Source organism: Cavia porcellus, unplaced genomic scaffold (genome assembly GCF_034190915.1).
Source record: "Cavia porcellus strain 051 isolate PalLab524CR breed Dunkin Hartley unplaced genomic scaffold, mCavPor4.1 scaffold_1, whole genome shotgun sequence".
NCBI lineage: Eukaryota > Metazoa > Chordata > Mammalia > Rodentia > Caviidae > Cavia > Cavia porcellus.
In genome coordinates, this window is record NW_026947484.1 from 120,933,747 (window position 1) to 120,948,199 (window position 14,453).

The window sequence follows — 14,453 nt, forward strand, 5'->3', positions numbered from 1 at the left end:
TAGTTACAATTTTGAGTAGGGCAAGATATGACAAGAAATTATTGGCACTTTTGTGTCCACCTGCTAAGGAAACATCACACAGTCATGCTCTAAGGTACAGCTCAGTGCTAAACTCTTCCACTGTTGTGGGAGCCCAGGGAGTTTTTCCAGGGATCCCTCTACTTCCTCCAACTAAATAGACGCCTGGTTTCTTTGGTAGTTTTCCCACAACTCTCCTTTTACATCTAGCTCGATTCTGTCCTCCAGAAAGTCTAGCTGGAGTCCGTCAGAGGTATTTCAGCATGAAAATATGGGAAAGTTCAGCTCTGGGGGATTCACGTACCATGGTACTGAGATTACCAATCTATGTCAGCCCTTAGAGAAAAACTCTTTCACAGCAATTTAGGGCAGCTAAAACCACCTGCCTGAACTGTGCTGAGGAGAAGAGGCAGGGAACAGAGAACAGAGGTCAAAAGGAAAACCAATGGTCCAACTTTTTAGCCCGCTATCCCTTTGTGCCTTCCATTGCCAACCTACCCTGTCCTCATCCATTTACCTGGAATTCCTGTCACTTACACTAGCTGTAGGCATGAAGAAAGGAGAGAGAAGAAAACAGCTCCTAACAAACTTCGCTGAATGGCTTGGGGCACAAGGCGTGCCTGATTTACAGAATCTCCAAATGAGGAATAACTAAAGTGAAGAGCAACTGTAAGAATGAGAAATAACTATAGGAAAGAGAATTTTACTTTGCCTCAAATAACCTTTAAATTAGACACCTTCCTGTCTTTTGTCCCTGGTAAAGTAGAAGTCCACAGAATCCAAGGGTAGAAGTTCCCTGCTGTGTTGCCTTCAGCCTTCTGTTTATCTCCTGCTGTGGGATGACAGGATTCTCTTTAGGATTCACCGTCCCAGAAAGAGACCACCAGCTTACTACAGACCAAAGCAAATCCTTTCAGCTGGTCCTGAATGCAAAGAAATATTTTTGACTCTGTCCCTGGAAATGACCATTCTTCCTAAAGCCTCAAGTAAAATAATGCTTTTTAGTTTCATTGAAATAAAAATATTTCATATAATTGAAGTGAGAATAACAACGATCATGCACTGTTACAACAGTGGATTCTCATCACTTCTCGTTACAAGAGAGCTTCTTAGAGATGGGGTCATTTTCTTTGATAACAGATAACTATCTGTGGCATAGAAATGAGAGAATGTGGCTTCCTTGTTTTTGTTTCATTAAACAAACTTGTGCAATTAGCTAAATAGCTGATTCTTGAGCCATTTTACACGTGAATGTAATATTATACCATTAATATAAATATTAGATCAGTGCCTTGAAAACAGCTCTCGATTTTTGGAATACAACTAAGGCAGCTATGCTCCGAAATCATAAATATTAAGGTATGATACCAGAACACTAAAGGAGTGTTATAAATTATAAATCTACATTTTCAGGGCTGAGGATTTAGCTCAGCGGCATAAGTACCTGCCTTGCAAGCAGGCGGTCGTGAGTTCGATCCCTGGTACCGATAAAAATGAAAAAGACAAAAATAAAAGAAAAGAAAATTCTAAATCTACATTTTTAAAGATTCTTTCTCCATACCATGTATAATTACTAGTAGAACACACTCAAAAAAGAAACATTTTCCATTTGAAGGCATATTTACATGGTGACAAAAAAAATTTATTAAATCTCAATTAGTAACTAACATTGTTTCATACATAAAGAAATTTGTTTTTGTCATTGTATATCTAAAGGCCAGATCTCTTTTGGAAAACCAAATTTAATGAACTAAAAAATAAACCATTCATGAATATACTTTGTGTGAATATTTTTTTCAGTAGTACATAATTGTAGCTCAGAAACCCACACAAAACACAGTCATTGAGCTATAGGAATGTGTGTCTATGGCTAACAGTGAAAATATGCACTAACCCTATATCTTCCCCAATTGTACTGTACTTGCTCTACTAATTCTTCTAATCTTTATAGAAATAGGTTCCTTCTAGTTCTGAACCTGCTTCTGCCCAAAGTTAACCATAGCTTATTATTTCTGCTATCTTTTTGTGCTACTAAAACAATGCTCACATTGTTGGATAAAACCATCTGAGGTATGTTCTAAACTTTCCTGCATTCTATGAAATGGTCATTTAGAGTACAAATTAAGACTCTTTGGCATAATTCTCTATATTTTTTCTTTAACTTGCAGCTCTGAGGATGAGAATGGCAAAGCTGGGGAAAAAAGTGATCTGAGAGCTGAATTACCTTGTAAACATTCTTTGGAGGAGAAACCAAAAAACATCTGCAAATTTCTCTGCTGGATATTTTTGTTTCCTGTTCCTGGAATCTAAAGAATTACACTTATACCCATATTAAGCCATGTGAATAAGTAGTAGTCGTTATTTCTGAAAACTTCCAAAAAACTGGGAAAAACAAATGCTACACTTTTCCCGTTATTTCACATGATTCATTGGAGGGGGGAAATCAGCATATTTTTATTGTATTGATACCAAAGCATTTCTAATAAGAGCTTGTTACATTTAAGAATAAAGTTATTTAAAATAATCTGACTATATTTATTAACCATCATTCAAACTACTGTTACAAAGATTGAAGCATCATAGGATGCTTTTGAACTTCATCACTGAAATACTCATCTTCAATTCTGACAAGTAAGTGTGTCGTTACAAAAAATCAATAATGCCAGAAGATAACTAAATCCTCTTGCTAAGGACCAGTTCAATGGGTTTGGAAGACTTCAAACCCGTGTGCACACTGCAAAGGTATATGTGGCACTTGTCCTTGTGTTTGGAGAATAGGTATAGATGACCTTAACAATGCCCAGGACTCTACAGATGGTTACTAACACTGATTTTTATCCTTTCACTCAGTGAAAGGTGAACCCCGTGGTGCAATGGCTGATTGTGACACAGGGTGGTACTAAAGGACTTCTCGTATTCTCAAAGAGCACAAAGCTGGTCTGATGTCTGGCCAATTCTTATTGAATGAGTTAGAAAATTCATATTAAAACTAATAACAACATGTACTCTATAGTGTATTATTCCTAGCTAATCTTCTGAGGTATAAAATCCTAACTTGAAGAATACTTCCATGATCATAAATTCTCCCTTTTTTTTTTTTTTTTTCTTTTTCGTTTTTATCGGTACCAGGGATTGAACTCACGATCACCTGCTTCCAATGCAGGTGCTTATGCGCTGAGCTAAATCCCCAGCCCCTAAATTCTCCCTTTTGATGCCTTATTATTCTGTCCACTATCAGCAACCTCAAGACCACTCCCCTACATCATCCCCTGGGTCTGAGTCCAATTCTTTTTCTTCATGTCTTCTAAAGAAAAGCAGCCAACTTGGCAAGACATGTCAGTAGATGACAATACTTTGCCCTGAATCATTCAGCTTCAAAGTTACCATGCAACCCAGCTCTTCTCTTTCACCTGTATGTCACCTCAATCCAGCACAAGTAAGAGTTTTAATAAATGTAGTAGTACAGGCTGCAAAAGGTTGTCACCCTCTACTTATCCAGCCCTAACTGTCATTTGACAGCTACTGGTGGCTTTAATGAGAGCAAAGCCTGAAATTAGGACATAGGTACAGATGATTTATTTCAGAAGTGATCGTAGGCAGAAAAAAAGGCACAGGAAAGAATGACCAAGACAGTGGTTCCCAATTAAGACTAATGCTCTTGGCAACAGGAACTTTTTTCACCACAATCTCTAAAGAGTGTACAGAAAGCACCAAAAATTGTCTTTCTGAAGGGGAAGGTGCTGGCGCATTCATCTGCCAGCTCTGGTCCCTCACTGAGGATCACCCCTATGAGCATAATCTCCCCTACACTTCCACATTATACATCCAGGAGGATCACAATGGTTTCTGTGATTGGCTCACAGTAAAAAAAAAAAAAAAGCACAGAGGTGCCTCTGGAGAGATAGTGTCTGCATACATAGGACATACTCAGAACTGTCCACTATAAAAATGGTGGCTATGGCACAGGTACCAACAGCATCTGCCACACTCACTGTACGAACTTGGGCAACCAGCAACTTACCTGAGCCTCAGAGAACTGTCTGATTATTGAGTTTGCCGTGAATGAAAAGCACCAAATGTCCCATCCATCGTCAAGTTTAACTGAGACTCTCACTCACATCAAGGCTCACACCACTATGTCCTTTATCTCATCCTCAATGTTTTGTTCCTCTTGGTGTTTATGCAAAAGCCAATGGGCCATTTTGAGTTAAGTAAAGAAAAATAAGTGAAGTGAAAGTTTGGGGGAAAGTAAGGGAAGTAACAGTAAAAAGTAAGGCCAAAACCACACTTAACCTACATCCTCGTTGTATCTTTATAATAAGCATTGGGGTTATGCAGAGGCCAAATCTTCCAACTTTATCTTCTTTATCTTGTTTTTTAATAGACATTAAGGCTAATTTTCAATTAACAGACAAATGGAGAGGATGGCACAAAGTTAATATGAGGCCCACACCTAGGTTCCTCTATTAATGTTTTATATTAGCATAATACATGTTACGATTAGTGATTTAGTGATAACACACTATTATTAACTATTATTAAAGTCTATAATTTTTTCAGATTACCTTAATGTCCTTTTTATGTTCTAGGACCCCAGCAAGAAAATTACATTGTTTTTCATTGGTTGCCTCCTTACATGGATGTGATCATTTTCAGGGTTTCCTTGTTTTTGATGACTCTACCAGTTTTGAACATTATTGATCAAGTACTTTGTAGAATGTCCCTCTGTTGCATATTTTTCTGATATTCTTCTCATGGCTATGCTGAGGTTTTATGTATTTTGAGGAAGAAACCTACAGAAGTAAAATGTCATTTCATTGTATCATATCAAAGACAGATATTTTCAACATGGCGTATCACTGTGGATGTTGTCTTTGAACACTGACTAAAGAAATGTTCAACAGGTCACTGTAAAGTTATTCTTTTTCTCCTTTCTGGACTGTACTCTTTGAAGAGAAGACTGCACAGTTCTGCACTGAAGCATTAGGCTCCCTCTCCTTGAGAACAGAGAATCTATATACTTACTTAGAACTCTTCTGCACAGGAAATTTGTCTATCCTGCCCCAGTTATTCATTTTTCCAATCATTTATTTAAATTAGCATGAAACCACAGATATTCACTTTATATCTAAGTATTATACAACACAATTTGCTATTCAAATTGCTCTCAACCTTTACTACTTAAAGCTTTCAGTTGGCTTCTGTGCCACTGACATATACCCATGGTATGGTTAGGCTCTTAAATGCTCCCCAAAGACCACATGCTGGAGGCCTGCTCCCCAGGTGATGGTGCTCTTAGGAGGGTGGAACCTTTAGGGGGTAGGACCAAGTGGAAGAAAGTGAGGTCACTGGGGTCATACCACTGAAGGAGGGGCAAGAGCTGGAACCCCAGCCTTTGCTCTGTTTCCAGCTGCTATGAGGTGAACAGATCCCTGTATTGTGTAGCCCTGCTGCCACGGAGTAATGAGCCACAAGCCCAAAGCAACAGAACCACATAACCATGGACTGAACACTCTTAAGCCATGAGCCAAAATAAATCTAGGGGTTTTGTTTTGTTTTGTTTTGTTGAGACAAAGTCTTGCCGTGTAGGTCGGGCTGGTCCTGAACTCACTATGTAGTCCAAGCCAGACTTGAACTCACAGTGATTTTCCTGCCTTAGCCTTCTGAGTGCTGGGATTACAGGCATGTGCCACCATGCCTGGTAATCTTTTCCTCAAGCTGATTTTCTCAGGTATTTTGTCACAGCAACAGAATACAGACTAATACAACCAATAAATATTCATGCTTTTCTTTTTCTTTAATTTCTGGCACTACACAATGACCCAGGCCCATCCTGTCATCTTCTCTGCCCCAATCCTAGAATCAGCAATTCATCCAAGGCTCTCTGATTCACTTTATTAGACAATAGTGTAAAAACCAATACCTATCCATGATATTTTCTGATTACCTTTAATAATACATGTTAATATGTGTTCACCTATGGAACACTGAGCACTGTTCCGCTTTATTCCTGACATTTGCAATGTGGGCCTTCTTTCATTTGTTACTGATCAACTAACTAAAGGTTTACAAATTTTATTGATTCCTCTTAAGAATTCTCACCAGGCATGTTGACACATGCCTGTTATCCTAGCATTTGGGAGGCTGAGGCACGAGGATTGTTACAAGTTTGAGATCAGCCTGGGCTACAAAGTGAGCTCAAGTATAGCAAGACCCTGTCTCAAAAAGCCCCCCCAAAAAAATCAACTTTTGGGGCTGGGGATTTAGCTCAGCGGCATAAATGCCTGCTTTGCAAGTGTATGGTCATGAGTTTGATCGCTGGTACCGATTAAAAAAAAAAAAAAACTTTTGTTTCAATTATTTTTATCTGTTACTTGCCCATTTTTTAATCACTGATTTCTGCTTTTCTGTAGTCTTGTTTTCCTTAGGTTTAACTCATTTGCCCTTTCTCCTTTTTTTTTTTCATTCTTCCAGTAGAAACTTAAGATTATGAATTTTAAGAATTTCTTTTCTGTTTTTAAAAACTGCATTCCATTTTCCCCTAAGCAAGAACTGTTCAAAAGACAGTTGTCAAGCCAGGCATGGTGGCACACACCTGTAATTTGAACACTCTAGAGGCTGAGGCAAGACGATTATCACAAGTCAGAGGCCAGCCTGAGCTACATAGTGAGTTCAAAACAAGTCTGAACAACATAGCAAGACCCTGAGACCCTGTCTCAGATAACAAGCAAAAAAAAAATCACCAGTGATGAAAATGTTTCTTTTGTGCTACCTCACACAGTAGCTATTAGCGGCATGTGACTACTGAGCACCTGAATATGACTAAAGAACTGAATTTGTTTAACCTTTAATTTAACTAGCTATGGGGGCTGGGGATTTAGCTCAGCAGCATAAGCACCTGCCTTGCAAGCACATGGTTGTGAGTTCAATCCCCAGTACCAAATAAATAAATAAATAGCCACAAATGGCCAGTGCATGCTCTATTTGACAAAATAACTCCAAACATTTTCACTCTGCATCATGCTTTGCATATTTTATTTTCATTTTATTTGTGATAAAACTTTTCTAATTGCTTACATAATTTAATTTCTGAATGTTTAGGGAGTTCTGAGGCAACTTCTGGATTTTGATATTTCAATTTAATGTAAGTTACTAAAAATATTTTCCCCAAAAAAAAAAAAAAATATATATATATATATATGTAGCTATCTTCAAATATATTGAGACTTCTATGATGCAACATAATTGTGTGAGGTCTATGCACTTGGAAAAATGTGTAACCCTTACTTATGTAGAGTGTAAATATCAGATTGACCAAGGAAGTTGACAGTTATTCATTGTTCTATGCCTAGATTGATGTTTTTCTAATTGTTCTATCAATTTCTTAAAAAGAAATGTTGAACTCTCCTCACAGTCTACTCTTCCCTCCAATTATTTTAAAAAGTATTTATTGATTGCTCAATAGTATATAGAATATTTATAGAACTGAGAAGCCATAACCCAGCCTGTGGTCTTTTGTAGCTATTTTCTTTCAGTTAGCACAGTATTTTCAAGATTCATCCATATCATAGCATGTATCAGCCCTTCATTTTTTTTTATTGCTAAATAGCATTTCAGTGTGTGGATATACACTTTGTTTACCTATTCATCAATTGAAAGACATTTGTGTTGTTTTTATTTTTTTACTATTATGAATAATGGTGGTATGACCATTCCTGAACTTATTTTTTGTAGACATGTTTTCATTCCTCTTGGATAAATACCTAAAAATAAAATTGCTAGGTCATGTAGTAACTCTGTAACATTTTGAGGAACTACTAAATTATTTTTCAAAATAATACTCCACCAGCAATTTATGAGAGATCCAAACTCTATGCATCTTTGCTAAATTTGTTATTACCTCTTTTTTAATTATAGCCATTCCAGTGGTATACATAGTATGTCATCGTGACTTGATTTGTATGTTTCTAATGAATAATAATGTTGAGTACCTTTCAGTAACATAATGTTACTGCCCATTGATAAATCCTTAGAGAAATATACAACCAAACAATTTGCTTTGCTTTTTTTTTTTTTTTGTACCAGGGATTGAACTCACGATCTGGCTTGCCAGGCAAGCGCTATGCTGCTGAGCTAAATCCCCAGCCATTTGTCCATTTTTGGTGTTTTCTGAGTTATAAAAACTCCTTATATATCTTAGATTCTAGTATCTTACATGATTTGCAAGTATAATCTCTCAGGCTGTGGGATATTTTTCCATTCTTGATAGTGTCATTTGGAGCACAAAAGCTTTTAATTACGATGAAGATTATTGTATTAGTTTTTATCACTATGCTTTTGGTGTTATATCCAATGCTTAACTTTAAATCAAGAAAATTTAATCATATTTTCTTCTAAGAGTTGGTTCTTGTGCTAAGATCTATGCTTAATTTTGAGTACATTTTTATTTGTGATGTGAGGTGAGGTAGAGGTCAAAATTCATTCTTTTGCATAAGGCTAAAAATATCTAAGCACATTTGTTGAAAAGACCATTCCTTCCCCGCTTTGAATTGCCTTGGAACCTCATCAAAACTAAATTCATAATAAAAATGAAGTTTATTTCTGAACACACATTCTATTCAACTGACCCATACAATCCACTTTTTGCCAGTATCATGCTGTCTTACTAAAGCTTTATACATTTAATAGTTTAGTTACCAGTCTATCTGTTTTGATTCTGTCCTTTTTGTCATTTTAGTTGTTCTGGACCCTTTGCATTTCCATATGAAGTTTAGGGTCAGTTTATCAATTTCTGCAAATACAGCTAGCCGGGATTTTGAAAGAGATTGTGTTGACTCTATAGATCAAGGCAGGTTGGGAAGCATTGTCTTATGAATATTATTTTAGTCACTGTTCCTCATCACTGAGATGCAATGCCCAACACCCACAAATTAAAGCAAGAGAAGTTTGTTTTGGACCACATTTTCAGTACATAGTCAGTTGACTCCAACATGGGAAAAGCATGGTGAAAGGGCCTGGTACAAAGAAAAGCTGCTCAAATCATGGCATCCGGGAAGCTGAGTGAAAAAAGGAGGCACTGAAGAGGGACCGTGGTCTGCCTCTGCCACCCAGGCCCTACCTCACTATGAAGCCATTCCTGGACCAACTCACTAGCAAGTAGTTTCCCCATAATCCAGTCACCTTACAAACACGTGAGACTTTGAGGGGACATTTCAGATCCAACCCATGACATACATCTGCTGACCATGAACAGGACTTTCTTCTAGAGGATCTTACTCAGACATTACTAATAGTGAAAGGCAATAGGTGGTACTGTTTCAAGAAATTTTTATCTGAAGAGTTTGATTACCATATATCAGTATCTGATGAATAATCAAAAAACTCATTTAGGTCCTCAGGGGTAACCTAGCGAACAGTACAATGTTTTTATGTGTGAGTATTCTGTCTACGGAAAAGATGCACTTCTAAGCATGTGCAGCAGGACCCTCTTCTTCCCAAGACCGGGAGACCAGGCATGAAACAATCACACTTACTTCTTTGATAACAAAATAAGACACTAAGCTTACACCAAGTCCATGAACAGGGAAATACCCAAAGGTTTTGTTATGGTTTAGACCTGGAACATGCCCCTAGTCCCAGGAGTTCAGAGGGAGGTCTTCTGGAAGGGGATCAGCAGCCGAGGTGCTGTGAGGAGATGGAGCCTAATCAGAGGGTCACTGGGGTGTGACCTGGACGGGTCCGTCTACCTTCCTGGATCCTCTTTGCTTTCATCCTCTTTGCTGCCCGGCCTCCATGACCTGAGCAGCTGCCCTCTGTGCAGGCCCTTCCACCACGGTGCTTCTGCCTTGCAGCCAATGGACTGAAAACATGACCTAAAATAGAGCAAGCTCTCCTCCTTTCAAGTGTAGGTGTCAGGTACTGCGTCTCAGGGTTGAGAAAGTGACTAAGACACTTTCAAGAACAGAAATAAGTCAAATATTCCTTTTACTGAGCTAAAATGCTTATACAATCCACCATTTCACAAAGGACAGGTCAGTGGCATCTCTTCCATTCACACTGCTGTGTAACCACCATCTCTTTCTAGTCCTGAAACATTTTCCAGCCTGATCACTCCCCAGGATTTCCTTTCGTGGCTCCTCAGCCCTGGCCCATGGCAGCCATCAAGCTGCTTTCTGTCTCTATGTACTTACTTATCCTGCATATTTCATATAATTGATATCAAGCAACATGTAAACTTTGTGGCTTCTTTTACTTAGCATCATACTTTGGAGGTTCATTTTATCAGGTACCAGTACTTTACTTCTTTTTATGGCTGAACAATGTTCCATTGTATGTATATAACATAATCCATTCATCCAATAACAATCACATGGAGTTGTCACCATCATTTGGCTATGAATACTGCTATTATACAGATTTTTCCATTTTTACTATTTATTTCTTTTTTCCCACTTTAACAATGTTTGTGCATACAGTTCTAAATATATTCACAGTATTGTACAACCATCATCACTACACGTGTCTAGCACTTTTCAACCTAAACAAAAACACCCGTCCCCTTGCCCCCCACCCCAGTAAACACCATTCTACTTGCCATCTCTACATATCTGACTATAGGTACCACACAGTGCAGTCATACAACAGCTGTCATTTTTGTCCAGCTCATTTCATTTAGCCCATGTTTTCAAGACGAACATCAAATATTTTTATATAATATAAACTGCACATTTTATACACAAAAACAGTTAAGGTTTAATACTATAGCCAAGCAGTGAAGACATCATCACAGTAATGTAGAAAACAAGCCCCCATGACGGGGGTCACTTCTTTCCATCCTCGTCATTGCTCAGAGAGATGAGCTGCACCGGAGGTAGGCGACTGTCCATGAATGCAGTTTGGAAATCAACAAGCAAACACAGATCCTTTGGTCTTCCAATTTCCTGTCCTTTTCAGGTTCCAGATGACCTGCTTCCTATCCCACTGCCACCGAACATACGGGAAAGGTGAGGAAAAGAAGAGCCAAGTGGGAAAAAGAGTCAGGGAAGGTTCTGTGGAGCAGAATTTGGGCTAACACTGAGAAGCCAGCTCCTGCCAGGGAAAGAGGAGAAATGGCACTGCACACAGGTAATCATCAAAAAATGACACAGACGCACAGATGAGCTTGCTGGGAAACGGACAAGGAAGAAAGAAGCACAGGACCAAGAGGAAAAATGAGTAGCCTACCCTGGTTTGAAGAAAATTTAGTAGAGTATTTCCTTTCATTTCCACCTATAATGGATTAACTTAAACAAGGACCTTTGTTCTCCTGCCTGCACTTCAGCAGGGAATGTCAGCCAAGAGCTACACGTGCCCCTAAGACTTCCTGGTGGGTAACTACTGTGTTTGTCTGTTCCCAGGCCTGCACTGGGGCCTGAGGAAGGAGGAGATACCATGGGACACATACCACAGCCAACGCGCCTGAAAAAACAAGTTCGGGGCTGGGAATACAGCTCAGCGGCACAGTGCCTGCCTGCTAAGCATAAAGGTGTGAGTTCAATCCCTGGTACCAAAAAACCCTAAACACTAAGTATGCACTATTCACTGATTCCTTATCTGATAACTCAAGCTCTATACCACCGATGCCCTTAAGACTGATTTACATAGACTTGAAAATAATAAAAGCAAAAAGTCTACCCTACCCACAATTTTCTAGAATTAGTTTCTTTTTTTTTTTTTTTTCCTGAAAAACATGCTGATCTTAATTTATAGAGCATTGCTTCTTTACGAAAACTTAATTATTTTGCTCACTGTTTTGGGCAATGTTGCTAAAATATAGAGACATTAAGCAGTTTGGAAGAGAGCATTATGCAGTTTGGAAATCAACAAGCAAACACAGATCCTTTGGTCTTCCAATTTCCCGTCCTTTCAGGTTCCAGATGACCTGCTTCCTATCCCACTGCCACCGAACATACGGGAAAGGTGAGGAAAAGAAGAGCCACTGCTAAAGAAAAAACAATTTCTAAAACTATCCAGACTGTTTACTAGACAAAAACTGACAGGAGTGAACAATAAATACTTGAAATTTGTGGGTACCAATCATTCATAAGCAGAAAAATCATAACTTGGTGCTACTGGAAAGATTTAGACTTTTACAAAGGAAAAAAAGAAACATATTAACAAGTGTTTCTTTTCAACAAAGTAAGTTAAACTGGTAGTATAAGCAAGGATAAGCATGTGTATCCCTCTAATATGATGATTTAACTCTCTGGGGAAGACAACTAGACAGGGAAACGTTAGGTCAAATGGAATGTCTATTTTTTGTTTTTTGAAGAATAACTACGATGGTTTCCACAGTGGCTATACTAATTTAGAATCTTTTTGATTGAAGTCTTGTATTCTGAGTAACTACTTTGAAAATAATGACACACAGTGTTATAACTACTGTTACTTTCTTATTATTTGATTTTGAAATTTTTTCATAAAATAAAACTTTTAAAACATTTGGGGGTAAGTGACAACTATGTTTTTTGACAACTTTGTCAGTTGGGGCAGTTAACAACAAAACGATATGAATCAGTAAAAAAGAAAAAGCTATGATTTTTTACCTCAGCACTAGAAATCCAGCAAACTCAAATCAAACATGGCCAAGAGTCATATTTCCCTTAAACAAATTTTTCCTGTCAGATACAGAATACAATTTATAAAGGAAAATTTGTTAGCCTTTAAGCCCATTATAACAGAAAACATACGGAAAATGTTTTAGTACATATTTTATTTGCTATACTAATTTTTTTAACTTAGACATTGGCAGGAAGGGTCTGACTACAGGTAGTTGGCACCTATATAACAAAAACTCTAAGGTATTTGTGCTAACCATCTATATAAGAAATAAAAACAAGACTTCCACATTATGTTATCAGCAAATGTTGTAGGACACACAGCTATTACAGACAGAAATTAGGTTCAAGCCAAAAGTAAAACATAATCAGAAAAAAAAGAGCTAAAGAGCTAAATCCTCAGCCTTAAACTTTTTATTTTAAAAATATACTATTAGGGCTGGGATTTAGCTTCACAGCATAGCATCTGCCTAGCAAGCATGAGGTCCTGAGTTCAATTCCTGGTACCAGAAAAAACTGTACTATTTTTCTTGTCTCTTTTGCCTAAGATAATTATGTTCATTTGCTTCAGGATATGTAAAGGAATATAAAAGGAAATACCGAACAATTGTTATTTTAAAAAAAACAGAGAAATTAAATTCAAAAATAACACTTGTCCCTGATTCAAATTTCTACATCCATAACTCCAACTCAATAAGAAGATGCAGAAATATTTCAAATAAAGATTAAGAAAAGCTGGTAGAATGTAGGGAAAATTCTGTCCCCTAATTTTTAAGCACTAAAAAAGTGAATCACAGCACAGAAAAACAAGAACCAAGAACTTCAGTATTACAGCGCCACCCACTGGCTAGAAGTCCTTATAGCAAATGAGACAGTGATAAAATTAGAAGATAAATTATTGAAACAAAGAAAATAACACTGACTCTGCAGATTCATTACAGCATTAGGAACTTCTTACCAAAGAAAATTACCATATTATTTTATTTTCAAAAACGAATAAAACAACTGTTACATACGAGCACAAAGATGAGTTTTACTAATTTTAAAATACAAGTTTGCAATGTTCAAACGTCGCTGTCTTAAACTATATAGTCAAAACAATTAATCATGTAGCTAAATAAATAAATAATCTCTGTAAGCAGAAAACATCTACTTGCATTTCACTGCTAACACAGGAATTATACTACTAATAATATATAAATGTTAATGAAATCTACATTGGGTCAATCCCACCTGTGTCTCTAACCTCAGAAGTATAGAAGTACAGAGCAAATAAAATGCCCCAAAAACATAACTTTATTTTAAAAAACCCAAACCACTATTCGGATAAATTAGTAAAAATAAACATTGTCTTTAGAGTACCACAGCAGCTTTATATTCCAAAATATTTTACCTTAATACAATCACTTCATATGGCATCTGTTTTGTTTGTCCAGATTATTCTTATTTATTCTTTTAAACACTAACGTTCCTACAATCTTGGCATGAAATATTTGAGAGCCACTTCTCCTCAACTGCAAAATTACCTTTAAGATGCAGAATTATACAGTTTCACATCAGTTTATGGTTTATATGACCCTACTGAATTTCATCTCTAAAAACCAGACATCAAAATTCCTCTGTAGACACAAACTTGGTCTTCCAAATTGAAATTCATGCATATACTCCAGACAAACAATACAAGCTTCAAGTTTCTTTGATTTGATGATAATTATCACCAAGACCACAAAAATCCTTTTCTTGTTCATAGATGGTTGATCGCAGATAAGAATATGATGAGAAAAGTCACATTCCCACAGACATAAACTGCCAACACTGCCTTTTTAAAAGTACGGCCCT

General features: G+C 37.3%; 2 protein-coding genes across 2 annotated transcripts in view; one reads left to right on the forward strand and one right to left on the reverse strand.

Annotated features, from left to right (window-relative positions):
- The window catches only part of Palmd (palmdelphin), a 49,059-nt gene extending 46,517 nt beyond the window's left edge, over window positions 1–2,542 (forward strand). The window contains exon 8 of the mRNA XM_013143053.3: window positions 2,187–2,542. Coding sequence (XP_012998507.1) covers window positions 2,187–2,230 — 44 coding nt within the window. The 3' untranslated portion in view covers window positions 2,231–2,542. The remainder of the gene's footprint in view (window positions 1–2,186) is intronic.
- Window positions 2,543–10,248: 7,706 nt separating this feature from the next.
- Frrs1 (ferric chelate reductase 1) overlaps window positions 10,249–14,453 on the reverse strand; it is a 53,742-nt gene continuing 49,537 nt past the window's right edge. The window contains exon 16 of the mRNA XM_003478959.4: window positions 10,249–14,451. Coding sequence (XP_003479007.1) covers window positions 14,359–14,451 — 93 coding nt within the window. The 3' untranslated portion in view covers window positions 10,249–14,358. The remainder of the gene's footprint in view (window positions 14,452–14,453) is intronic.